Below are 27,863 nucleotides of genomic sequence, written 5' to 3'. Positions count from 1 at the left end.
ATTTCCTATTTATCCTGAATATAAATTGCTTTGAACATATTTGTCTGCATATTGTCTTAAGCTTCTTTTTGCCTCTTTCCATATTTCTAGCATTTAACACAGTGTTTAGCACATAGTGGGTGCTTAAAAGTTTAATGACTGAGTTCTTGGTAGTCAGCAATTTGTTTTAAAAAAATCCCGAGTGCTTTAGTATATTCCAAGCTCCACATAGAATGTCTAATGTAATCTTGGGCTACATTAAGAGAAGCATAGGGCCCAGGTTAGAAAGTTTGTTAGGTAGATGATAGTCTTCCTTCGTTCTGTCTGATTCAGACCACATTTGGAGTTGTACAATGGTTAGAGCATTGGCCTTGGAATCAGGAGGACAGGAGTTCCAAATCAGTTTCAGACACTTGACAACTAGCTGTGAGATCCTAATTAATTTAACCCTAACTTAACCATAATTGCTTCACATCCAGGGTCATCTCCAGGCATCCAAATTCATACTGACCTCTGAATCCAGAGAGTTCTTTTTTTTTTAGGTTTTTTTTTTTGCAAGGCAATGGGGTTAAGTGGCTTGCCCAAGGCCACACAACTAGGTAATTATTAAGTGTCTGAGGTGGGATTTGAACTCAGGTACTCCTGACTCCAGGGCCAGTGCTCTATCCACTGCTCCACCTAGCCCCACAGATCCAGAGAGTTCTGGAGAAGAAAGTGAGACTGGTGACTTAGCACAGCATCCCATTACTCAAATCCAATTTACATGTTTGTCATGGCATCACCTTCCTGATGTCATGGTCTTCTTCAAGACTGAAGAATACATTTTAGGAAGGACACTGATAAATTAGAGAGTGTCCATTGAGAAAAACTAGAGATGTTTAGCTTGGAGAAGAGAGGACTTAGAAGACACATTGTGCCTATCTTTAAGTATTTGAAAAGGTGTTGTAAGGAAGAGGGGTTACAATTGTTTTGGTAGACACCAATGGTCAGGACTAGGAATATTGATGAGAAGTTGCAAAGATACAAATTTAGGCTGATTAAAAGGAAAAAAAATCACCACACACCTATCCAAAGAAACTATCCTCAATGGAAGTCATAAAATATTCAAGTCTGTTTGACCGCTAGAATTCTATGTACCATGAGATCCTCAGCACAGTACCTGGTATATTGGTATATAATTCTAGGATATATGTGTATATTTTATATGTTATATATTTACACATATATATGAATATACAATATGGAAATGTTGAGTAAGTAAGAGGAGGAGGAAAAGAAGGAAGAAAAAGAAGAGGAGGAGGAGAAGGAGGAGGAGGAGAAAAAGAGAAGAAGAAAGTTGTTGCAGTTCTGAAAACTATTTTTACTCAGGTGTGGCTTAGATTTGATGGACTGAAATGCCTTCCAACTCTATACCTATGAATAGATGGCTATAATTTTTACAATATTTTCATATTCTTGGTTTAGTTTACAAACTCATATGTAAAGAAAACTAATGAAAGACACACACACACACACACACATATATATATTTTTCTTTGTAACTTCTCTCTTCCATAAATTTATATATTTTTGATCAAGTATAGCAACATTTCTAAAGACATATTTGAAATATTTCCCTATGGAATTCAAAGAAATAGAATAAGAAAGAACCTTTAAATTATCTAATTCAGTTTTAGAATCACAGAATTTCTCCCTGTTATTTAACTAATTCATAGTCCTCTGTAGTTCTCTTCTAATCTCATGTGCAGGTAGCTTTATAAGATCTTTTGAAAACAAAGAGTACATGGAATTTTTATACTACTACTACTACTAATTATTATTATTATAAATGTGGCATATAGTGGGAAGAACATCTTAGCTTAGTAATTATTAATTGAAATAAAGGGATAATTTACCTAAATTCTCTGAACAGTTTTCTCATCCATAAAATGGTGTTCATATTATCTATGCCATAAGATAATATAAAGTTTCAAATGAAATACTTAAAATAAAGACCTTAATTACTTTAAAGTCTTATATAAATTTAACTTTTGCTATCAATATCTTCAATTACTGGTTGTAACAATTATGAAATAAAGAATCTTAATCTAGAAGAAGAAAATAAACTCTTACCATAATATGTAAGATATTCTGCTGTATGTAGAAAGGTCAATGAAACTAGAACATTGAAAATCCAATTTGTTCCAGATGAACATGCATTTCCTGTACTTCTTGCCCAAAGTGGATAGATTTCAGAATTCACTGTCCAAGGCATTGGTCCCATTCCTCAGAAATGCAAAATATAAACTTTAATAAATATGAAGTTAAAAAACCTTGATAAGTAGTAGCTTGCATATTCAAAATTTTCTTTTTTTCAAGTTAGTACTTATATAAAAAGGAATCATTTATTTACCAGGTGCGAAGAAAACCAGATATAAAATAAGACCTAGAAGTGCAGTCCAGGAATATGGAGATGGGCAGAAATTGTAAGCCCAATATAACTCTTCTACTTTAAATTTGGTTTCATTAGTACACCTGAAAAAAATTGTAAAAAAAAGTTAATTAAGTATTTTAGGTAAAGAGTTGACAATTTCAGCATGGACAAATCAATTTATTATGAAATAAAGATGGAATAAAAGGAAAGCTTAGCACCACTTTTGAACTATGGTGCTGTAGAAGACATTTGAGAATTCTTGCTTAGCAAGGAGGTCACATTGGTCAATACTTAAAAGAAATCAACAGACTATTCACTGGAAGATCAAATACTGAAGTAGAGGATAAGATGGTTAGATAATGTAATAGAAACAAAGAACATGAACATGAAAAGACTTCAAGAGATAGTGGAGGACAGAAGGAACCAGTGTGCTATGATAATGAAGAGTTAGACATGACCAAATGACTGAACAACATGTGCTTGTCACTTAACTTTGAGTTTTCAAAAATAGATAACAAGACAGAACCTTGCCTCAAATAGTTTACATTCTATTGGAAGAAAATGAATTAGACAATAAAAAGAAAGAAGGTGCTAGAACCTGGGAGAATTTTATTAATTCATTAAGAAGAATTTTATTAATTCATTTATTAATTCATGAATTTATTAATTCTTTGAGGGAAGAGGCATAGATGAAAAAAAGAATTGCATTCCAGGCATGTGAGGTGGGGTGGCAGTGTGTGAGATGTGGGAAATCTAACACTTTGAGATGTAAAGTGCATGAAGAGATCTGAAAAGAGTATGCATTTTATTGTAGATGTAATAGTGAGCTATTGGAGGATTTTGAGAAAGGGAATGACATGGTCAGGTCTATGTTTTGAGAATATCACATATCTATTTGTGTTGAAAAGAGAAAACTGAGGGAATGGCACCAATTAGAAGGTTATTATTATAATTCAGGTAAGAGAGATAACAACAGCATGACATAAGATTTAGGCCATATTAGTGAACAAAAGGAGTGATGTGAGAGATTCTATTGAATCTACACAACTTTGAAAATGGTTTTGGGATGAAGAAGACTGAGGACCCTAGCATAACTCCTAGTTTGGAATTTGAATTAGAGTAAATTGATTTATAAAGGATTTAACATCTCAAGAGGTTCAAACCCAAAGAAATTCCACTATAACATGCCCCAAAAAGTATGCTTCCAAAAGCTTCAAGCCTCTTCTTGAAAATCTGCAAGAAAGAATAAACTTCTGCTTTACAAGGAAGTCTTTTCTACTTTGAAGAAACTTTGATTGTTATAAAAGTTTCTCTCTCATCAAACCTAAATACATCTCTTTACAGATTCTACCCATTTTCCTGGTTCTATTATCTGGGGGTCTTATAGAGAAATTTTAATCTCTTTTCCACATATTACCTTTCAAATACATTATCAATTCTAAATATAGCTTGGTCCTTCAATCTATACTCATCTAATATGGACTCAATATAATACACTCCCTTGCCTTCCTCTAGAACCTCTCTACACCATCAATGTTTTTTTTTAAATGGTGGTGGAATAGAATACAATACTCTAGATAAATTCTTGATAGAATTTATTTCATTGATATGAAAGAATATAGAGGGATTGTCTTATTCCTGGAATCTATGCCTCTCTTGATGCTAATGATTTTTTTAACTACTTAATCAAATTGCTGAATCATATTGAACTTGTAATCCACTAAAACTTTATCCAAGTCATTGATAAAAATGTTAAGCAAAATTTCTGGATTACATAAAATGCAAAATAGAGGAATGTCCAGTTTCTTAAAACCACTTTTTAACTCTCCCACACTCCTCAAAATATGTACCAGATGAGAAATGTTATTATAAGTAAACACACAAGGGAAAGAAGATAAATGAATACTTTTGAACTCTAGTCTTTAAAGCCCTCACCCCATCAGTCTCCACATACCTCTGGAGCAGAAACACAAGAAACTTTGAAGGTTCATGCCTAAAAATTATCTTGGGATATCCCTTACACTTTGCAAAAACACTGCTTGCCAAATCACCTCCCCTCATTGAGTGACAGTAATTTTGTCCATCATGTTTAGACTTTTCAGTGGTCTAAACCTTAGAGCAGGAACTCTGGCCATAACACACACACTCTACAGAAAGCCATGGTAGGCGATTTGAATTAATTAGACCAAGAAAGAAAGAGAGAGGCCATTTACTGTTTTAAGCTCTCCTGGCTTTCCCTCAGAACCAATATGAATCAAGTCTCTTAAGAGATTTTGGATCAATAGAATCCACAGAAGAGGAGAATACCTCTCAGCAAGTCTGTTACAAGGAAGTGTGGGTGTGCCCAGAACAGAGAGCAGAGAACCTCCAGCGTGCTTTCCCAGACACCCTGCTTGGCTGGTCTGAAAAGCCTGGCAGCAAGTCATCATATTAACAGTGGAGTCCCCCCTTTTTCCTGTGGGAGGGTCTGAATTTCTTCAGCACAAACACAGAAACAGCTCCAGGTGTTTGTGCTTTGCCCCAAGGCCCGGGTGTGGATAGCAGGTTTTCCCCAGGGCTGATTACACAGAGTGAATCTCTGACATTTCCAGCCCAGATTAAGAAGACAGCCCAGATCCGGTCACAGGCCACAGAATAGGCCACTGAAATCTCCAATACTCATTATCCAGAGAAAGTTTCTGGTTCCTTGCCTGAGGGTCCACTGAGCACCCCCAGAGGAGTTCCTAACTCCAGTGAGCAAGGTCTCTAGGTATCTCAAAAACAAAGGCCTGAAAACCAGCCCCTCCCCTACACAAGACCCCAGGGAAAGGGCCCAAAATGAAGAAAGGCCAGCAGAAAGCAGGGTCTATTAATTGTTACCTTGGAGACAAAGACACAAGCTCAGAAAAGGAGGACAGAAGTAACAAGCTTCAGAGAAGATTATGAATTGTCTCTAGTCCAGAAAGATTTCTTAGAAGAGATCAAAAAAGAGTTTAAAAATAATATGGAAAAATTGGGAAAAGAAACTCAAGAGCAAATGAACATTTTTGCAAGAGAAAATTAACATATTAGAACAAAGAATGACAGAAGAACACAAACCCTTTAAAAATACAATTGGGAGGGGGCAGAGCCAAGATGGCAGCATGAAGGCAGCATTTCCCAGGATCTCCTTCTGCCCAAAACTCCAAAAGCTCTCAAATTATGATTCTAGCCAAAATTTAGAGGGGCAGAACCCACAGAAAGACTGAGTGATACATTTTCCCAGTCTAAGATAACTTAGAAGTTCTGTGGGAAAGGTGTGTTTCACCAGCACCAAGAGTTGGAAAAAGCCCAATCTGCAGTGCAGCCTGCGAACAGCTTGAAGGGGGGTGAGAGAATTCTGCAGGGGAAAATCTGCATTTGTGTTGCTCAAACACAGACCAAGGTTAGAAGTCTGCAAGGCTTAAATTAGGATAGCAGTTATCAGACTGTATACTGTCAGGCTTATTTTTGTTGTTATTCAATCATTTTTTAGTCAGTCTGACCCCATTAGTAATTTTCTTAGCAAACAGATTCCACTGAGTGTGGAATGAGGAGCATCAACCGCAGAACCTGCAGTGAGAATCTGGAAATTTCTCTTCTCTCCCTGGGGGCAGGACTCTGCTGTTTGTCCACACTCAGTTCCAGGTTGCAGTTTGGGCTTCCACACTAAGTTAGCAGAACAGGGCCTCTCCTTACAGCTCCAGGGCAGAGGGGAATGCTGTGGTCATCTACATATCAAAACATAGGCAAGAGAGCATAAGACCTTGGAGGAATAAAGATCTCAGTGGGGTGTCCCCACGCAAAAAAATCCCAAAGCCTTGGAAGTGCTGAAAATTATCTTGGACTGAGGAAATGAGTAAACAACAGAAAAAGAAGAATCTGATCATAGAAAATACTTTAGTCCCATGGAAGATCAAAACACATACTCAGATGACAACAAAATTGACACTTCTGTATCCAAAACCTCCAAGAGAATTAGAAAATGGGGCCAGACTATGAATGAGCTCAAAAAAAAAAAAAGACTTTGAAAAGCAATTAAGGGAAAATTGGGAGGAGAAATGAGAGTGATGCAGAAAAATCTTAAAAACCAAATCAGCAGCTTGGTGAAAGAAATACAAAAAAAATGCTGAAGGAAATAATATGTTAAAAACCAGTTTGGCCAAATGGAAAAAAAGCAAAATAAAAGGCAAATGAGGAGAAGAATGCCTTTAAAAGCAGAATTGGCCAGCTGGAAAGGGAGATAAAAAAACTCTGAAGAAAATAACTCCTTAAAATGCAGAATGGAAGTAAAGGAAGCTGATGACTTTGCAAGAAATCAGGAAGAAATTAAACTCTTTCAAAAAAGCCAAAAATTAGAAGAAAATGTGAAATACCTCATTGGAAAAACAACTGACCTCGAAAAACAGATCCATAAGCAATAATTTAAAAATTATTGGACTACCTTAAAGTCATGACCAGGAAAAGAGCCTAGACTTCATTTTTCAAGAAATAATACAGAAAAATTACCTTGAGATCCTAGAAACAGAGGGTAAAATAGAAATGAGCTGGAGAAGGGAATGGTGAACCATTCTATCCTGTTTGCTAAGAAAATTAGTAATGGGGTCAGACTGACTAAAAAATGATTGAACAATAACAACAAAAATAAGTCTGACAGTATACAGTCTGATAACTGCTATCCTAATTTAAGCCTTGCAGACTTCTAACCTTGGTCTGTGTTTGAGCAACCCAAATGCAGATTTTCCCCTGCTTGAAGCTCCAGTAAAACAATTGATAGCTACACTCTCTGTCAACTAATGAGGAGGTTCTATCAGTTCAGAAGGTTGAATAGGTTCACTCTGCTGAGTGTACTAAGATTATCAGAACTATGGTTCTTGTAAAAAGACTGATTTATTTAGAGGGTACTCAATCTTCACATATCAGTAACCCAACAACTTAATAAGAAATTAAGACTCCTAGGTATCTCCCTCCATATTAATTACAAACTCAAGAGGACAATGATCAGAATGCTTGGAAACTTGTCCTGCAAGAAAGAGACAAGAAGAGATCAGACAGCACTGTACAAGGAAGATAGTCTTTGAAGAGCAGTTTGGACAACTTAATATTGTGCAGCTTTCTTGGTCAGGTTTTTTGCATTTAAAGATCCACTCTTTGCCAGTTCAGGTCTGTTCACTACCTCAGTGAGCATCACCCATAGGTCAGAATTAAGATCTTAGAGAATAAAATTTAAATGTCTAACCTGTATTTTCTGTCATTTTATTTTTAAGATTTTTACAGTTTCAGGTTTCACAACTCCTACTCTATAGTCCCCTCCTTTGCTATTCAACTACTGCTTTCAGTCCAGGTTTGTGGACTGAATCCAACATCCTACCCTAGGATCAGAGTGACAGAGCTGTAAACCTAGTTTACTTACTCTCTTATAAGCTGAAATGCCACAGACTCACTCCTATTAATAGTCACTGCCCTGGTTATACACCCATAGACTGAAGATAGATTCTACTTTAGACTAGGAAAAAAGTCACACTGGAACCTCTTTGTATTTCCTCATAACTACTCAGTCTAGTATTTTTTTGTCCATCTTTTCTGAAGTAGAATTATGAGAGAAAGGTAGACTGTATTGCTTTCTTCCTACCCTGCAGTATTTGACAGCCACCTAGCAATCAAATTCCAAAAACAATAAAATATATAGTTCAACTAGTATTCTTCAAGAGCCAAAGTGAATACAACCACAATCAAGAATCTGAAAAGCAGTTCTGCTTAAACATTAAAAGGCATGGAAATTTGATGGTAATTAACAGCTTATATACCTGCCCCAGGCAGCTTCATTTGCTGATGCTTTATTGACTGGAACACATGAGGAGTTGACCACATCTGATTTATTCATCTTATAGCAGAATCCACAGTCTGGATCAAGCATGCATCCTTCACAGGAACTGTAAAAGAAGAGTATAGGTCCTGTTATTCTTTCCTATAGGTAAATAATGGGAAACAATTACCTAAATGTGTCTATGAAACTTCACCTCTCTTCCCTCCTACCCTATTGTTATCTCTTTTTTCACTCTTGTAAGGATATTAAATTCAAGGAGAGAAATCTTTTTATATCATCTGCTATAATGAACACTTCATTTACATTTAAACTTTAATATCTGGCATTGAGAATTATTTTAGGTCAATTAGAAAAATAGGGGAAAACAGAATTAATCTGATGCATTTGTCTCAGTTGCACAAAACTAATATAGATAAGTATATGAACAAAACTAAATAGATAATTATATATTATGCATCTTCTAAGTCATGCTATTAATATTTGGGGATACAGGTTTTGTCTGAGGTATAAATTTATTTAATTATTTTGTAGAAGCTAATAATTATGGAGATCAAAAGAAACAATATTATTATAGCTCTTATAAACTTAAAGTGTTTTATAAATGCTAGCTATTAAATATAATGATGGAAGTGTTAGTTTCCATAGATTATTGTTCATAGATTTTGAAATGGAAGATACCCTAGCAGATATCTAGTCCAACTTTTTCAGTTTATAAATGAAAAAACTGACATCTTTAGTGAAGTATAAGTAATTTGCCCAAGATCTAACAAGTAGTAAGTGGCAGATTTGAACCCATGTCCTCTAACTTCAAATATAGCACTTTCCATTCTGTCATCCTTTTTGGCACTAATGTATTTATATTGGAAGTACTAATACATTTGCCCTTTTTAGTTGAAGTCAGGAGACAAAAAGACTAATGATTTTAATGGTCATAAATGTTTCCCTGCATTTAGGAGATGTGTGGTTATTATATGTATATAGGAAAGCTTTACACATAGGCTTGTGAAAGAAAACCACAGCCAAAAAGGATCAACAATCTTACCTGTCCTTTGTCACTTCCTATTCTAAAGTTTTACTTATCTGTTACTAACTATATCCAGGATACTAGGAGGGAACATCATCCAAAGAAAGATATCCTTTGGTTTTAGAATATATTTATTAATGAAATAAAATTCTAATTAATGCATTGTTGGTGGAAAAGCAGTTTGGACCTATGCTCAAGGGCTGTAAAACTATCATAACTTTTGATTCAGTAATACTATAAAAAAAGGAATAGACCCCCACTTTATTGAAATTCTTTTTGTGGTAGTAAAAAAAATGGAAACTGGGAGACTGAGCATCAACTGGGGAATGACTGAATAAGTTGTGGTATATGAATGTGATGGAATACTATTGTTCTGTAAGAAATCAGAAACAGACCGGAATATTCTTTCTAGACTTGCATGAACTGATGTTGAGTGAGTGCAGAACCAAAGAACATTATACACAATAACAACATTGGGTGATTATCAACTATGGTAGACAACTTGTAACAAAACAGTGACCAGAGACAATTTCAAAAATTATGTGATGGAAAATATCTTCTCCATCCAAAGAAAGAATTATGGAGTTTGAACATAGGACCAAAACATACTAGTTTCATTTTTAATTTTTTATACATTCTTGTTGATTTTTCCCTTTTTTTCTTATTCTTGTTTTAAAACATGCCTAGGATGGAAATATATTTGACATCATTATACATATATAAACTAGATTTTGCTATCCTGGAGAGGAGAGAGGGAAGAGGGAAGAGGGAAGGGAACTTAAAATCTTACAAAAATGAATTCTGAAAATTATCTTTACATACAATTGGAATTTTTTTTTTAAAAATTAAAAAAAAATGGAGGCACAGACAAGATGATGGAGTAAAGGCAGGTACCACCACAAATTCTCCCCCAAATCACTCCAAATTTCTTTAAATAGTGACTCTAACCAAATTCTAGAGTGGCAGAACCCCCAAAAAACTTTAGTGAAACAATTTTCCAGGCCAAGGCAATTTGGAAGATCTGTGGTCTGTTACATGGGGATAAGAAAGGATCCACAGTCCAAGTAAACTAGATCCAGCCATCCAGGAACAAACTGCTGGGCTCTTAGTTCACTGGGTGCACTTGGCTCCATGTCAGCAGTGGCATTTCCAGACCTCTCATCTGAGGGATTGTTAAGGACAATTGGGAAATTCAGCAGAAAAGCTCTGCTGCACTAGAGTGATTGGGGGTGTTAGGGAGATTGCAGGCAGTCTCCTTACTGTCCCTGAGGCAGGTTTCTGTTGCTTTGCCCATTTTCTGATCCAGGTCGCAGTCTTGGGTCCCAATCTCAGGAAAAGGAGCAGAAGCATAACAGAGCTTAATATTTGTGGCATAGCAGAGATCCTCTTTACATTTCCAGGGCAGAAGGGAATGCTTGTGGTCACTCACAGATTAAAGCACAAGCCAGGAGAGTGGTCAGAACCTTTCATAAGGAGGAATTGAGAATTTGAAGGTCCTTGAAAACAGCTGAAAAACTCTCAAAAGCTTGGGAATGTGCCTCCACCTGGAAGCAGAGCCCCACTTTAAAAAAAAAAAAGAGATAAAATCAAGTTTTAGGCTGGGAATATAAATAAAAAATAGAAGAAAAACAATCCAACCTTAGACATTTATTTTGATCCTGGAGGATCAAAATACATATTTGGAACATAACAAAGTCAAACCTTTGGAATATAAACCTCGAAGAAAAATATGAATTTGTCTTAGGCTATGGAAGAGCTCAAAAGTGATTTTAAAAATCAAGTAAAGAAGGTGGATGAAAAATTGGGAAGAGAAATGAGAGCAATGTGGGGAAATAATGACAACCAAGTCAGCAGCTTGGAGAAGGAGATACAAAAAATACTGATGATAATAACATCTTTTTAAATTTTTTTTTAAATTTAAGGCAATAGGATTAAGTGACTTGCCCAAGATCATACAGCTGAGTAATTAAGTGTCTGAGGTCACATTTGAACTCAGGTCCTCCTGACTTCAGGGTCGGTAATCTATCCACTGTGTCACCTAGCTTCCTGAAAATAATATCATTAAAGACCAGTTTGGGTCCAATGGAAAAAAACAGTCCAAGAGGCCAGTAAAAAGAATGCCTTAAAAATCAGAATGGAAAAGGAGACACAAAAGTTCTCTGAAGAAAATAATTCCTTAAAATATAGAATGGAGTTAAGGGAAGAAATAACTTTATGAGAAATCAAGTAACAATAAAACACAACCAAAAGAATGAAAACCTAGACAAAAATAAATGTAAAATACTTCATTTGGAACAATAACTGACTTGGAAAACAGATCCAGAAGAGATAATTTTAAAATCATTGGACTAATTGAAAGTCATGACCAAATAAAGACCCCCTGATTCCATTTTTTTCAAGAAATTCCTCCAAAAAAACTGCCCTGATATCCTAGAAGCAGAGGGTAAAACAGAAATTGAAAGAATCCAACAATCACCTCCTGAAAGAGATTCTAAAATGAAAACTACTGGGAATTTTATAGACAAATTTGAGAACTCCCAAGACAAAGAGAAACTATTATAAGCAGCCTGGAAGAAATCATTCATATATTGTGGACCTACACTCAGGATAACACAAGATTTAGCAGTTTCTACATTAAGATCATAGGGTTTAATTGAAAATTATGTAATGTCCTTCAATTGGGGAATGGCTTAACAAACTGGGGTATATGTATGTCATGGAACACTATTGTTCTATTAGAAACCAGGAGAGATGGGAATTCAGGCAAGCCTGGAAGGATTTGCATGAACTGATGCTGAGTGAGATGAGCGGAACCAGAAAAACACTGTACACCCTAACAGCAACATAGGGGTGATGATCAGTCTTTTTTTGTTTTGTTTTGTTTTGAATTTTTTTTGAGAAAGCTTTTTATTTTTATCCAAAATATCAGTAACAGATACAGAGAAAGGCAACTACAAAAAGGCAGGAAGTGCCCACTCTCACCACTCAAGTTATAGTAGTGGGCAACAGGGAGTTGGGGGGTGGGAGGGTTATCAAGGGGGTAAGAAGGCAGAGACCCATCCAGATGGAGTTGTGGGGCAGGTAGGAGACAGGGAGGAACAGCTGTCCTAAGAGAGTAAGAATAAAGGCAGTTTGGAAAGATCTACCAACCCCAACCAGCAGGGTGGTGGTAGGAAAGGGAGTCCCCAGAGTCCTTGGGGCTGGCTCCATGGGATTTTTCTGCTCTCATATAAGGAAACAGCTCTAGACTGTGCTTCCATCTACAGTCCCAGGAAAGTCCCCTTGCTCCAGAATCCCAGACCAAGGCCAACCAACTCTCAACACCATAGCTACTGCCATCATCCAAATTGGGAGAAGGCACCAGAGAAAAAGACCAGGTAAGAATTGAGAGTGGAAGTCAACCATTCTTGAATTCCCACTCACCCATCCAGTCTATATTATATTCTTTAGATCACATACTTTACTCAAAAAATATATCTATCTAGAACTGAGGAAAAAGAACAATGTATTACATACTAAAATAAAGGCCCATCATTGCTTACAACACCAACACAATTTGGGATCTTGATGTGGAGGATAACCTTGGAAGGGGTTGAGGTTGAGGATAGTATCTGAAGTATCAAAAAGGAAGGGATCAGAGATGTAAAGTGTCCATAAATAATAAAAAAATTCATAAAAATCACACCCCAGGCTCTCCCCTCATTTCAACCAAAAACAAAACAAAAACAAAAAAATATATATATAAAGACACATAGACAGGCCACAGCAGGTGCTAGGAAGATGCTAGAGGCAAGGGCCACCCAAACTATTATCTCCTACCATGCACTAGGGCAGAAGCATCCTCCACCCCAACTAGGGAGCAGAGGCACTGGTGTTGGTGCTGTTCCCTGGGAGCTTGTGGACTGGGCTGGTGGGAGAGTTCTGGAGCAGGAGAGCTGCGGACATGGACACCATCCCTGGGATCCTCTGGTAGGAGAAACCCAGAGTCACATTACAGCTCAGACCTCTTCCCTGAACAAACAAATGCAAACTAATTCTGCCTCAGGCCCAGGTGTGTGAGCAGAAGAACCAGCCCAGCTGAGGAATAACCTCAGGCCAGGGTAAAGAGCACCATTGATTGAAGGCAAAAGAATTCAATAGCTCCACATCCTCTCTTCAAGCAAAGGGAGAAGGCCTCAATCAATGTCACAGACACTCCAGAGAAAGCAACCAGCACCTCATACTGGCCAGCCAGAGAAACTGCACTCAGTGAGTAAAGCCTTTAGCGATCCCAAGCCCTATGAACCAGCCCCTCCCCAACTCAAGATCTTAGCAAAATGAAGGAGGGTCAGCAGAAAGGTGGATACATAGAAAAATTCTTGGAAGGGAAAGACCCTAACTCAGAGAGACCTGGAACCTCTGAGGAGAATACAATCTCCAGCACAGAAAGACTTCCTTGAAGAAATAAGGAAGGAGCTTAAAAATATGGGAGAGACAATTAATACCTTGCAACAAGAAAACAAAACCTTAGAAAGTACAATTAGACAAATACAAAAGGAGAATAAATCTCTCAGATCCTCAATTGGACAATGACAAAATGAGAATAAATCTCTCACATCATCAATTGGACAAATACAAAATGCTAATATCTCAGATCCTCAATTGGGAAAATGCAAAAAGAAAATAATTCTCTCAAAACCTCAACTAGTCAAATGGAAAGCTCACTCAAAAGTAGAATTGGCCAATTGGAAAAGGAGTTGCAAATAGTTAATGAAGATAACTCCTCCTAAAAAAAAGAATGGAGTCTGTAGAAACTAACGACTTCATGAGACAGTAAGAACCAGTTAAACAAAATCAAAAAATAGAAAAAAAAAGAAAATGTAAAATACCTCATCAACAAAACCACTGACCTCCAGGATAGGTTGAGGAGGGGCAACCTGAGAATTACTGAACTTCCTGAAAACATTTAAAAGAAAAAAAAAACCTGGTTTAATATTACAGGATCTAATGATGGAAAATTGCCCTGATATCATGGAACCTGAGAGCAAAGTAGTCATTGAAAGAATACATCGATCCCCTCCAGAAAAAGATCCCAAAATGAAAACACCAAGAAATGTTATGGCCAAATTCCAGAACTATCAGATAAAAGAGAAAATCCTGCAAGCAACCAGAAAGAAACAATTTAAATATCAAGGAGCCATAGTAAGGATTACACAGGACCTGGATGCATCAACATTAAGGGATAAAAGGGCCTTGAATGAGATATTTTGAAGAGCAAGGGAGCTTGGAATGCAGCCAAGAATCTGCTGTCCTGCAAAGCTGAGTCTTCTCTTCCAGAGAATAAAATGGACATTTAACAAAATGGAAGAATTCCAAAAATTCCTGATGAAAAGACTAGAGCTAAATAGAAAATTTGGACATCAAACAGGAGGTTCAAGAGACACATGAAAAAGATAAAAAAAAAGAGGGGAGGTAAAAGGGAAAAAAGAGGCTATCCAATAAGATGAAATTGGCTATATCCCTGTGTGAGGAATAAGACTCTCATAAATCTTGAAAATTGTGACAGAGAGACTATACCTTGCCAGAAGTGATGGACATTCATGACCTATCCATGAGACTGCTATCCAATGGGATGTAACTGGTTTCAACCCCACTTTGGAGAAAGATTCTAATAACTCTCAAGAATTTTAACTCTATTAGACAGAATGTAATTAGGTAGAAATGAGGGATACTCAGAATTTTCTATGACTCAGATAGAATGACCTAAACAACACTACTTCCTTAAAAAGGGGGACATGAGGGAGGGGATTGAATGGGGTAATAGGTACTAATAGGTACAAAAAACCTATGGTAATAGAGGGGAAGAAGGGAGCAGATGAGAAACACCCGAATCTTCTTCTCATCAGACTTGGCTTAAAGTCAACCTGCACATACTCAGTTAACTTATAAAACATCTAACCTTTCAAGTATTAAAAGGGGAAAAAGGGGAAGGGGGGTGGAGAAAGGGAAGGGGAATAAGGGGAAAAGGGGGAAATAACAAAAAGAAGGGTACGGAAAAGGGAAAAAGGGAAAGGGGAAAGAAAGGGGATGGGTTGATATAGGAGGGCAAACACACTGAAGGTGGTGGTGTTCAGAAACAAAATACTGGGGAATATGGATAAAAGCGGGGAAAGAGGGGAAAATGCAAACAGAGGGGAAATAGCACAGAGGGCAATAAAGAATTAGTAATCATAACCTTGAATGTGAATGGGATGAACTCTCCATTAAAAAGTAAGCAAGTAGCAGAGTGGATTAAAAACCAGAATCCTACAATATGCTGCTTACAAGAAACTCATTTGAAGCAGAGAGATACATATAGAGTAAAGGTAAAAGGTTGGAGCAAAATATATTGTGCTTGAGCTGAAGTAAAAAAAAAGCAGGGGTAGCAATCCTTATCTCAGACAAAGCAGCAGCAAAAATAGATAGCATTAAAAGAGATAAGGAAGGAAATATTATCCTCCTAAAAGGTACCATAGACAGTAAAGTCATTTCAATACTGAATATATATGTACCCAGTCGGACAGCACACAAATTCTTAGAAGAGAAGCTTAAAGAACTACAGGAAGACATAGACAGCAAAACTCTACTAGTTGGAGACCTCAACCTCCCGCTATCAGGTCTAGATAAATCAAATCATAAAACAAACAAGAAAGAAATTAGAGAGTTAAATAGTTTGTTAGAAAAATTAGATATGGTAGATTTATGGAGGAAACTGAATGGGGATAGAAAGGAATATACCTTTTTCTCTGCAGTACATGGAACTTATACAAAAATTGACCATGTACTAGGACATAAAAACCTAATGATCAACTGCAGAAAGGCAGAAATAGTGAATACATCTTTCTCAAATCACAATGCAATAAAAATCATATGCAAGACTGGGCCAAGGAGATATAGACCCAGAACAAATTGGAAACTGAATAACCTCATTTTAAAAAATGAGTGGACCAAAAAACAAATTATAGAAAAAATTAACCATTTTATCATAGATAATGATAATAATGAAACAACATACCAAAACCTATGGGATTCATACAAAGCCACTCTCAGGGGATATATATTATAGCTCTAAATGCTTACATGAATAACCTGGAGAAAGAGGAAATCAGTGAACTAAACATGCAACTAAAATAATTAGAGAAAGAACAAATAAAAAATCCTCAATTAAATACCCAAGAAATCATCCAAAAAACTACTGTAAACAATTAACAATTTTATCAAAGTTTCAGGTTATAAAATAAACCCTCAGAAATCCTCAACTTTTCTAAATATGTCGGGCAAGATACAGCAGGAAGAGCTAGAAAGAGAAGTCCCATTCAAAGTAACCTCAGACAACCTACAATACTTGGGAGTCTATTTGCCAAGACAGACTCAGAATCTTTTTGAAAACAATTGGAAAACACTTCTCACACAAATTAAATCAGATTTAAATAACTGGGCAAATATCAACTGCTCATGTTTAGGCAGAGCTAATATAATAAAAATGACAATTCTACCAAAACCAAACTATCCATTTAGAGCCCTAACAATCAAAATTCCAAAAAATTACTTTAAGGAGTTAGAAAAAATTGTAAGTAAATTCATATGGAAAAATAAAAAGTCAAGAATTGCCAGGAGCTTAATGAAAAAAAGTGCAAAAGAAGGTGACTTAGTCCTACCTGATCTAAAATTATAAAGCATCAGTCATCAAAACTGTTTGGTATTGGCTAAGAAATAGAGTGGTGGACCAGTGGAATAGACTAGGTGTAAAAGCAGGAGATGATTATAGTAATCTGCTGTTTGATAAACCCAAAGAGTCCGGCCATTGGGATAAAAACTCCCTCTTTTATAAAAACTGCTGGGATAATTGGAAGTTAGCATGGAAGAAACTTAGATTAGATCAATACCTAACACCCTTTACCAAGATAAGATCCAAATGATTACAGGACTTAGACATAAAAACAATACTATAAGCAAATTAGAAGTGCAAGGACTAGTTTACCTGTCAGATCTATGGAAAGGGGAGCAGTTTATGACTAAGGAAGAGTTGGAGAACATCACCAAAAACCAATTAGATGATTTCAATTACATTAAATTAAAAAGCTTTTGCACAGATAAAAACCACTATAACCAAGATCAAAAGAAACATAGTAAATTGGTAAACAATCTTTACAACTAATGATTCTGACAAAGGACTCATTTCTAAAATATACAGAGAACTGAGTCATATTTTTAAAACAAAATCCATTCCCTAGTTGACAAATGGTCAAAGGATATGAAAAGGCAATATACAGATGAGGATATCAAAGCAATTCATAGCCATATGAAAAAATGCTCTAAATCATTACTTATTAGAGAAATGCAAATTAAAGCTTCTCTGAGGTACCACCTCTCACCTCTCAGATTGGCCAATATGACCAGGAAGGATAATGATCATTGTTGGAAGGGATGTGGGAAATCTGTTACACTATTACACTGTTGTTGGAGCTGTCAACTCATCCAACCTTTCTGGAGAGCTATTTGGAACTATGCCCAAATGGCTACAAAAATGTGCATACCCTTTGACCCAGAAATACCACTACTGGTTCTATATCCTGAAGAGATGAAGAAAAAGGGTAAAAATATTACTTGTACAAAAATATTTATAGCAGCCCTGTTTGTGGTGGGAAAGAATTGGAAATCAAGTAAATGTCCTTCAATTGGGGAATGGCTTAGCAAACTGTGGTATATGAATGTCATAGAATACTACTGTTCTATTAGAAACCAGGAGGGATGGGATTTCAGGGAAGCCTGGAGGGATTTGCATGAACTGATGCTGAATGAGATGAGCAGAACCAGAAAAACACTGTATACCCTAACAGCAACATGGGAGTGATGATCAACCTTGAAGGAATTGCTCATTCCATCACTGCCACAATTGGGAGCAATTTGGGGCTGTCTGCAAAGGAGAGTGCCATCTGTATCCAGTTAAGGAGCTGTGGAGTTTGAACAAAGTTCAAGGACTATTCCCTTTAATTTAGAAAAACACAGATATCTTATTGTCTGATCTCGTTACCTCTTAGACTTCTTGTCTCTTCTTTAATGATATGATTTCTCTCTCATCACACCCAATTTGGATCAAGGTACAACATGGAAACAAAGTAAAGACTGACAGATTGCTTTCTGTGGGGGTGGGGTGGGGGGGCGGGAAGTAAGTTTGGGGGGGGAAATTGTAAAACTCATATAATATCTTTAATAAAAAATAATTGTAAAAATGTGGAACCTGGACTGGCTAGAATCTTTATAGATTGAATTTTATAACTTCATATGACAACTTGATAAAATATCATAAAAATATTTTCATCTCTAATGGGCCCGTGATCGTTTGGCAACTGCATATTCCTCCTTAGTCTCCTGACTAAATGGCCTTTTTTTTCTTTAAAGTAGATTTTTGATCCTTTTGTTTTAATGTCACCTATAATTCCCAATGTATCCCTCCCTCTATCAAATCACAGTAAGCATTTAGTTTTAATAAATAATTTTAAAGAAAAAAGAAAAAAAAGATCAGTGTAATTAAACAACAAATCCACAAAATCTGACATTATATTCAGTGTTCTACACCAGAACAGAGGTGGAACTATCTTTTCACTTCACTTTTTCAGGGTAAAATTTGGTTATTATAACTTCATAGCATTCAGTTTTGATTTTTTCATTATTGATTTCATTCATATTTTTGTATTCATTGTGTATTTTCTTGGTCCTGTTTACTTTTCCTAACATCAGTTCTAATAAATATTTCCATGTTTTTAAATAAATAAATAAATCTGTGTAGGCAGAGATCAAAAGGAGTAATTATCTCATACAAATGAGGCATAAAAGGAAAAATAGATACAGGGAAAGTTAGTAAATTTTAGGGTGAGTAGTGTTAGAACGTTACTTTCATCAGTAATTGGTTAACAAGGGAAATTATTTATATATATTTATATGTATATATATATATACACACACACACATATACATATAAATATATAAAGGTAAAATTCTTCTAAATTCAGAAAGACATAGAAAGACAAGAAGACAGGGCTAGGGAAGAAAATAAACAAGGGATTCTTAGAGCAGTAGGTAAGTTAAGGTTAAGAGGACAAGATAGCAGTAAATTCAAGGAATGAAGAGGGATAGGGTAAATAGGGTCAAAAGAGTGAGGAAAAATAGGATGAAGGAAAATCGCTTAATTGTGAATGGGATGAATTTATCCATAAAATAGAAATTTGAATTCAAAATATGTTGCTCGAAAGAAACACTAAAAATGAGAGATACATCCAAAGATAAAATGCAAGTAAGATTTAATCATGTAAAAGTAGAATTTATCACATAAAAAAGCAGGGGTAGTAATCACAATGCCAGACAAATTTAGAAAAAATCCCTAGGAGAAATGTCCAACTTTTAATATAAAGTTATAAATCAAAAAAAAAAAAGAAAAATAAGCAAGAGAAGGAAAGAATCTGACAATACAAAGTTAGTATGACCATAGGGAAGATGAAGGCACAAACACAGGAGAAAATAAAGTCAAAACAGCAACGTTTCATAGAAAAATGTGACAGGGCCATAGGTTCCAAAATTATTCCTGGAGGATCACACTCATCCAACTCATCCAACCTTTCTGGAGAGCTATTTGGAACTATGCCCAAATGGCTACAAAAATGTGCATACCCTTTGACCCAGAAATACCACTACTGGTTCTATATCCTGAAGAGATGAAGAAAAAGGGTAAAAATATTACTTGTACAAAAATATTTATAGCAGCCCTGTTTGTGGTGGGAAAGAATTGGAAATCAAGTAAATGTCCTTCAATTGGGGAATGGCTTAGCAAACTGTGGTATATGAATGTCATAGAATACTACTGTTCTATTAGAAACCAGGAGGGATGGGATTTCAGGGAAGCCTGGAGGGATTTGCATGAACTGATGCTGAATGAGATGAGCAGAACCAGAAAAACACTGTATACCCTAACAGCAACATGGGAGTGATGATCAACCTTGAAGGAATTGCTCATTCCATCACTGCCACAATTGGGAGCAATTTGGGGCTGTCTGCAAAGGAGAGTGCCATCTGTATCCAGTTAAGGAGCTGTGGAGTTTGAACAAAGTTCAAGGACTATTCCCTTTAATTTAGAAAAACACAGATATCTTATTGTCTGATCTCGTTACCTCTTAGACTTCTTGTCTCTTCTTTAATGATATGATTTCTCTCTCATCACACCCAATTTGGATCAAGGTACAACATGGAAACAAAGTAAAGACTGACAGATTGCTTTCTGTGGGGGTGGGGTGGGGGGCGGGAAGTAAGTTTGGGGGGGGAAATTGTAAAACTCATATAATATCTTTAATAAAAAATAATTGTAAAAATGTGGAACCTGGACTGGCTAGAATCTTTATAGATTGAATTTTATAACTTCATATGACAACTTGATAAAATATCATAAAAATATTTTCATCTCTAATGGGCCCGTGATCGTTTGGCAACTGCATATTCCTCCTTAGTCTCCTGACTAAATGGCCTTTTTTTCCTTTAAAGTAGATTTTTGATCCTTTTGTTTTAATGTCACCTATAATTCCCAATGTATCCCTCCCTCTATCAAATCACAGTAAGCATTTAGTTTTAATAAATAATTTTAAAGAAAAAAGAAAAAAAAGATCAGTGTAATTAAACAACAAATCCACAAAATCTGACATTATATTCAGTGTTCTACACCAGAACAGAGGTGGAACTATCTTTTCACTTCACTTTTTCAGGGTAAAATTTGGTTATTATAACTTCATAGCATTCAGTTTTGATTTTTTCATTATTGATTTCATTCATATTTTTGTATTCATTGTGTATTTTCTTGGTCCTGTTTACTTTTCCTAACATCAGTTCTAATAAATATTTCCATGTTTTTAAATAAATAAATAAATCTGTGTAGGCAGAGATCAAAAGGAGTAATTATCTCATACAAATGAGGCATAAAAGGAAAAATAGATACAGGGAAAGTTAGTAAATTTTAGGGTGAGTAGTGTTAGAACGTTACTTTCATCAGTAATTGGTTAACAAGGGAAATTATTTATATATATTTATATGTATATATATATATACACACACACACATATACATATAAATATATAAAGGTAAAATTCTTCTAAATTCAGAAAGACATAGAAAGACAAGAAGACAGGGCTAGGGAAGAAAATAAACAAGGGATTCTTAGAGCAGTAGGTAAGTTAAGGTTAAGAGGACAAGATAGCAGTAAATTCAAGGAATGAAGAGGGATAGGGTAAATAGGGTCAAAAGAGTGAGGAAAAATAGGATGAAGGAAAATCGCTTAATTGTGAATGGGATGAATTTATCCATAAAATAGAAATTTGAATTCAAAATATGTTGCTCGAAAGAAACACTAAAAATGAGAGATACATCCAAAGATAAAATGCAAGTAAGATTTAATCATGTAAAAGTAGAATTTATCACATAAAAAAGCAGGGGTAGTAATCACAATGCCAGACAAATTTAGAAAAAATCCCTAGGAGAAATGTCCAACTTTTAATATAAAGTTATAAATCAAAAAAAAAAAGAAAAATAAGCAAGAGAAGGAAAGAATCTGACAATACAAAGTTAGTATGACCATAGGGAAGATGAAGGCACAAACACAGGAGAAAATAAAGTCAAAACAGCAACGTTTCATAGAAAAATGTGACAGGGCCATAGGTTCCAAAATTATTCCTGGAGGATCACAAAAAAAAGGTTTTCAAAATAATATGAGAAGAAAAGGAAAAACTTGGAACAAAAATTAAAATATGCAAGAAAATCATTAAAAGTCAGAGAACAGCCTGTTAAAGAAGGCACAAAAATACAGAAGAAAATAATGCTTATCCTTCATTCTCAAAGAAGACCATGACATTAGGGAGGTGATGCCATTACAAGCAAATGAATTGGATTTGAGTACAGGGATGCTGTGTTAAATCATCAGCCTCTCTTTCTCTTCCAAAGCTATTTGAGTCCAGAGGTCAGATATGAATCAGGACAATTGGAGATGGGCCTGGTTGCAAGGCAATCAGGTTTAAGTGTTTTGCCCAGGGTCACACAGCTAGTTAGTGTCAAATGTCTGAGGTCAGATTCAAACTCCTGTCCTCCTGACTACACTGTACCACCTAGCTGTTCTACAGAAGAAAATAATACCTTAAAAATAGAATTGGACAAATGGTAAAAGAGAGACAAAAATTACTGAAGAAAAGAACTTCTTAAAAAGTAAAACTGATCTAATGGAAAAGAAGGTGCAAAATCTCACTAAAGAAATAATTCTTTAAAAATTAAAATTGAGCAAGTGGAAACTAATGGCACCATGAGACAACAAGAAACAATAAAAGAACGTCAAAAGAATGGAAAAATACAGAAGAAAATTTGAAATGTGTCATTGGATTCAAAGTTTTCATCTATTTTTTCCAGTTCTACTTTTTAAGAAGTTCTTTAATTCAATAATAATTTCTAAAAATAACTCTTCTAGGCTTTTTTTCTTTTTGTCAATTTCTTCTATCTGAAAACTATGATAAAAGAAAAAAAAGCCTCGATATGTTATTTCAAAAAATTATCAAGGAAACCTGAATTGATATCCCAGAATGGAAAAAATTCACTAATTACCACCTGAAAGGGATCCCAGAATTGTAATTCCCATGAATATTATAATCAAATTCCAGAACTCCAAGGTTTTCTGGCAAGCAGCCAGAAAGAAACTTTTCAAATGTTGTTAGAGCCCCAATCAGATTAATGCAAGATTCAGCAGCTATTAAGTATTGAGGCTCTTGAAATATGATATTCCATAAGGTAAAGAAGCTAGGGGTACAAAGAAGAATAAATTAACCATCAAAACTGAGTATACTCTGCCAGGAGAAAAAAATATTCAGTGAAAGAAAGAACTTTCAAACATTCATGATGGAAAAAAAATCAGTTGAATAGAAAATGTAATTTTCAAATATAAGACTCAAGAGAGGCATTAAAAACATAAACATAATAAAAAAGAAATCCTTAGGACTTCAATAGGGTGAAATTGTGTACATAACTAACAGGTATAATGAACTCCTAAGAACTTTGCAGTTTGTCTTTTGCTTTCAAAGAGGACCGTGACATCATGATAGCCATAATATGCAAGTGAATTGGATTTCATTGAGGAAGGACTGTGTAAAGTTACCAGGCTCACTTTCTCCTCCAGAGTCATCTTGGTCCCGCGACCAGAAACGAATTAGTACAACTGGAAATGGTTCTGTACACCGTAGGAGATCTTGGTCTTTTTAATGAGTTCATTCTCTAAAGGAGAGCTAGGCACCCTTCCTTTGGACTGAAGGAGATGGGGGACTTCTTCCATACTTTCCCTCCCCCAAAACTTGGTAGCCATAGTAGATTGATGTGACCATTAATGGGACCAGAGGTCATTAAAAACTTTGTAGTCCATCTGGTCAAACTATTAGGTTCATTTTATATATGAGAAAAAAGGTCTAAAGATTGTGTTTGTCCAAGATGACACAGACTTAACAGATGGGATTTGAACCTTTATGCTTTTGAATCTATATATGGAATCTCTTTTTCTGGCCTCCTTAGGAAATGTGACTAGCCATGAGGTCTCTTAAGTCAAAGAGACATCTTGGTCATTCTCTGAGCATAATTCCAAATTGTTTTCAAGAATGATTGACCAACTTATACAGTTTCAATATTAGTCCATTACTGTGCCTGACTTCCTGAAGAAGCTCCAAAAGTGATTATCTCCATTTGTTGACGTCTTTCTTTTGCTTTCTTTTGCAATATAGCTAATGCAGACATATATTTCACATAATCTGTTTCAAATTGCTTGCTGTCTCAGGGAGAAAGAATGGAAGAGATGAATGAAACAAATTTGAAACTTTTTTGTTTTATGTTTTTATTTATTTATTTTTTTGCAAGGCAATTAGTTTAAGTAACTTTCCCAAGGTCACATAGCCAGGTAATTATTAAGTGTCTGAGGCTGGATTTGAACTGAGGTCCTCCTGAATCCAGGACTGGTGCTCAATCCACTCCACCACCTAGTTGCCCCTGAGAATTTGGAACACTAAAGAAACGAATTGCAAAAATTGTTTTTATGTGTAAATGAAAAATATAAAAATTTTCACTATTCATTTATTAAATTTATTCAATCAATAAAAACCTGATTTTTCTGCTTAAAAACCTCATCTCCCTACTGGTTGATCAGTTTGTATTTTTCTGTTCCTTTGATTGAAAACAGACAATTGTAGGAGTAGGACACCTTTTTCTCCACTCTCCCACTCCCAACTTGGAAAGTTTTTTTTTTTCCCTCCAATTAGAAATCATATAGATGGGGCGACTAGGTGGCGCAGTGGATAAAGCACTGGCCCTGGAGTCAGGAGTACCCGGGTTCAAATCAAGTCTCAGACACTTAATAATTACCTAGCTGTGTGGCATTGGGCAAGCCACTTAACCCCATTGCCTAGCAAAAACTAAAAAAAAAAAAGAAATCATATAGACTAACCCTGGTTGATTTTATCCTGGTTCATTGTTTTCTTTTAATTAATTGATCTTATTTGTTTTAAATGCATAAAAATATGTCTTACCCTGTTTTGGGGGTCCAGTACCAAATCTGAGGATTCATGCTCTTGATTTGTTATGCAAATAGCATATACATTGCTTAATAAACTGATATACTCAGAGGCTCAAATTTTGATTCATCAAATATTTAAAGTTTTGCCTGTCATACCAGCCAGCTTTCATTCCTCTTCTGACTTTGCTCCAATGTTTTATAAATTTTATTTAAAACCATGCCCCAACATTGTGCACATTCATTCTTCCCATTTTAATCTGTCCTTTCTTCCTTCTACTTTTCAGCTTTCTTTTGTATGATCTCTCAATGCCATAACCCATTCATATGCCACTTGTTCAAGAATTTTGAAATCCCTCTGAAACCATAATCTATTGGCTTTTCATATTCCCCTCTGACTTCTCTTCCCCTTCCACATGACTTCCAGTTCCTCACTGTTGCTAGCCTCTCTAAGCAACTCACTATCTCATTCTCTACTGTGGTTCTTCCACTCTAATCCCTCCTTAACTTTCCCATATCTCTTCTTCTCCTTATCCTCTCAGATGAAGATAAGTCTCACATTTTACAGAAAAAATAAGGGTCATTTGTCCTGAGTTCCCAATTCTTCCTTCTTTTTTTATCTCTTATCTTTAAAATGTCTTTTTCCAGCAAAAATATCAATATCTCATGGGTAAGATAAGCAAATATAATAAAAATTACAGAGGTAGAACAATAATATGACATTACTATTAATTGACCATGTAATCTTACCTTAGCTGCATCTGGTAAGCATGGGAAACTCTACCTCATGGTAAAATTCCATGATTCAATAAGTTCAAAAACATGTAAATAAAATTTACTGTAATATCTATAAATGTCTTGTGGCATAGATTGTTTTGCATAAGATCTATATTCAGAATGGTAATTCTAAAGGCATTTTAAAAACTGAGAAATTAAGCAAAATGTTCTAGAAGGTGAAAAAGCCTCACCTGTATTTTGTGCAAGAAGAGTTTTGATCTGAAGGAGCTGTTGGCTTAAGAGAGATTTGTGGTGAGACCTGAGCTGACAGCAAAAATCCCAAAGCAAGGATAATGAGAGCTACACAAGTACCTAAAATAATGATAAAATATACTGTTTCAGAGAAGGATACAGAATGCTCTACAATATTATATTAAATTTGCTACAATTTTAGAAAATATATTGAACTGATCTCCATACAAGTATAGAATACATAAAAGTATGCTCCCTAAGATATCCACAGTATCATTTGCAGATAATAATCTGTTATCATACTTTGAACTGTGGATAGTACCATTGTAAGTATAAATTCAAAATCATAGATTAAAGACATAGTACAGATAAATAAAAGGGGTTTGCTTCAAAGATAGTTCAGTTTGATAAACACTGATCAAGCAAGGGACTTGCTCACACAAGGCACTTCCCTGACAGTACAGGAATTAGAATCAAATGCAAATACAAAAAAGAATATGATACAATACAGAAATGTGATGGAGGAGAGGAAATATTCAGACGTGCTCAAGCACAATATGATTGCTGAGAATCAGATAAAGCTCAGTTGCACCAGTGCAGAGTTCTAAAGGTAGATAAAAGTTCCTCAGAGAGTGTTTCATGGGCTCTGTGCTCTAAAGTTAGGAACATATTTGAACATTTGAAATGCGGAACAGTCAATATAATACTAATTGACAAATTCTAAAGATTCTATTAAAATATTATTATCATTAACAACTTAATCTGTGAGACATGAGAGCAAATGAGATAATTAACTTAGCAAACTTTAAGGTACTGTCTAAATATTAACTATTATTATACTCATTATTAATATAGGAACATCTCAATATGCAATATAAAAACATTTAATGAAAATATATTAATCTCTCACATCTATAATAATTGGGGACCTCAACCTCACACTCTCAGAACTAGATAAATCTCTAAAAATAAACAAGAAAAAAATTTAAGAAGGTGAATAAATCTAAGAAAACTTAGATATGATGGAAAACTAAATGGGAATAAAAATATACCTTTTTTTTTGGAAGGACATGTACCATTTCTAGGGTATAAAAACCTTACAAACAAATGCAGAAAGACAGAAAAAATTAATGTATGCTTTTCAGATCATGATGCAATAAAAATTACATGTAAGACCAGGGAAAGACAAATAAAAAAATTAATTGGAAACTAAATAACAATTTTAAAGAATGAGTTGATCAAAAAACAAATCATAGAAATAATCAATAATTTCATCTAAGAAAATCATAATGATGGGATATCATACTAAACTTTGTGGTATGCATCCAAAAAGAAGTTTTTAGGGAAAATTTTATCTCTAAATGTGAATATGAATAAAATAGAGAAAGTAGAGATTAATGAATTGGGTATGCAATTAAAAATGTTAGAAAAAGAACAAATTAAAGAACCCTAATTAAATATCACAATAGAAATTCTGAAAAGGAAGAGAGATTAATAAAATTAAAATAAGACATTAAACTAATAATTAAAACTAAAGTTGAGTTTATGAAAAAATAAAATTAGTAAATCTGATTTAAAAATGAAAGAAGGAAACCAAATGACCAATATCAAAAATGAAAAGGATAAACTCATCATCAGTGCAGAGGAAATTAAAGAGATAATTCAGAGCTATTTTTCCCAATTGTATGCCAACAAATTTGATAACCGGAGTGAAATGGGTAAATATTTACAAAAATACAAACCACCCAGATTAATAGAAGAGGAAATAAAATGCTTAAATAACCCAATTTCAGAAAAAGAAACTGAAGAAACCATCAATAAACTTCCCAAGAAAATGTCTACAGATTGAGATAGATATACAAGTGAATTCAATCAAACATTTAAGGAACATTAATTCCAATTCTTCATAAATTATTTAAAAATAGGAGATGAAGAAGTTCTGTCAAATGCCTTTTATGACACCAATATTTTGCTGATATCTAAACCAGGAATAATTATAACAAAGAAAATTTTAGACTAATCATTCTAATGAACATTGATGCAGAAATCTTAAATAAAATTTTAGCAA

General features: G+C 35.0%; 1 protein-coding gene across 1 annotated transcript in view; it reads right to left on the bottom strand.

The window, feature by feature from the left end:
* SLC2A13 (solute carrier family 2 member 13) overlaps positions 1 to 27,863 on the bottom strand; it is a 222,416-nt gene that overhangs the window by 17,767 nt on the left and 176,786 nt on the right. Inside the window, exons 6-9 of the mRNA XM_074194836.1 lie at positions 25,795 to 25,915; positions 8,197 to 8,322; positions 2,372 to 2,493; positions 2,092 to 2,244 (exon numbers count right to left, since the gene is read on the bottom strand). Of these exons, the coding sequence (XP_074050937.1) occupies positions 2,092 to 2,244; positions 2,372 to 2,493; positions 8,197 to 8,322; positions 25,795 to 25,915 (522 nt within the window). The remainder of the gene's footprint in view (positions 1 to 2,091; positions 2,245 to 2,371; positions 2,494 to 8,196; positions 8,323 to 25,794; positions 25,916 to 27,863) is intronic.

The sequence above is a fragment of the Macrotis lagotis genome, chromosome 7 (assembly GCF_037893015.1).
Source record: "Macrotis lagotis isolate mMagLag1 chromosome 7, bilby.v1.9.chrom.fasta, whole genome shotgun sequence".
NCBI lineage: Eukaryota > Metazoa > Chordata > Mammalia > Peramelemorphia > Peramelidae > Macrotis > Macrotis lagotis.
Note: the sequence above shows the minus strand (reverse complement) of the source record. Positions and strands in the feature narration are given on the sequence as shown.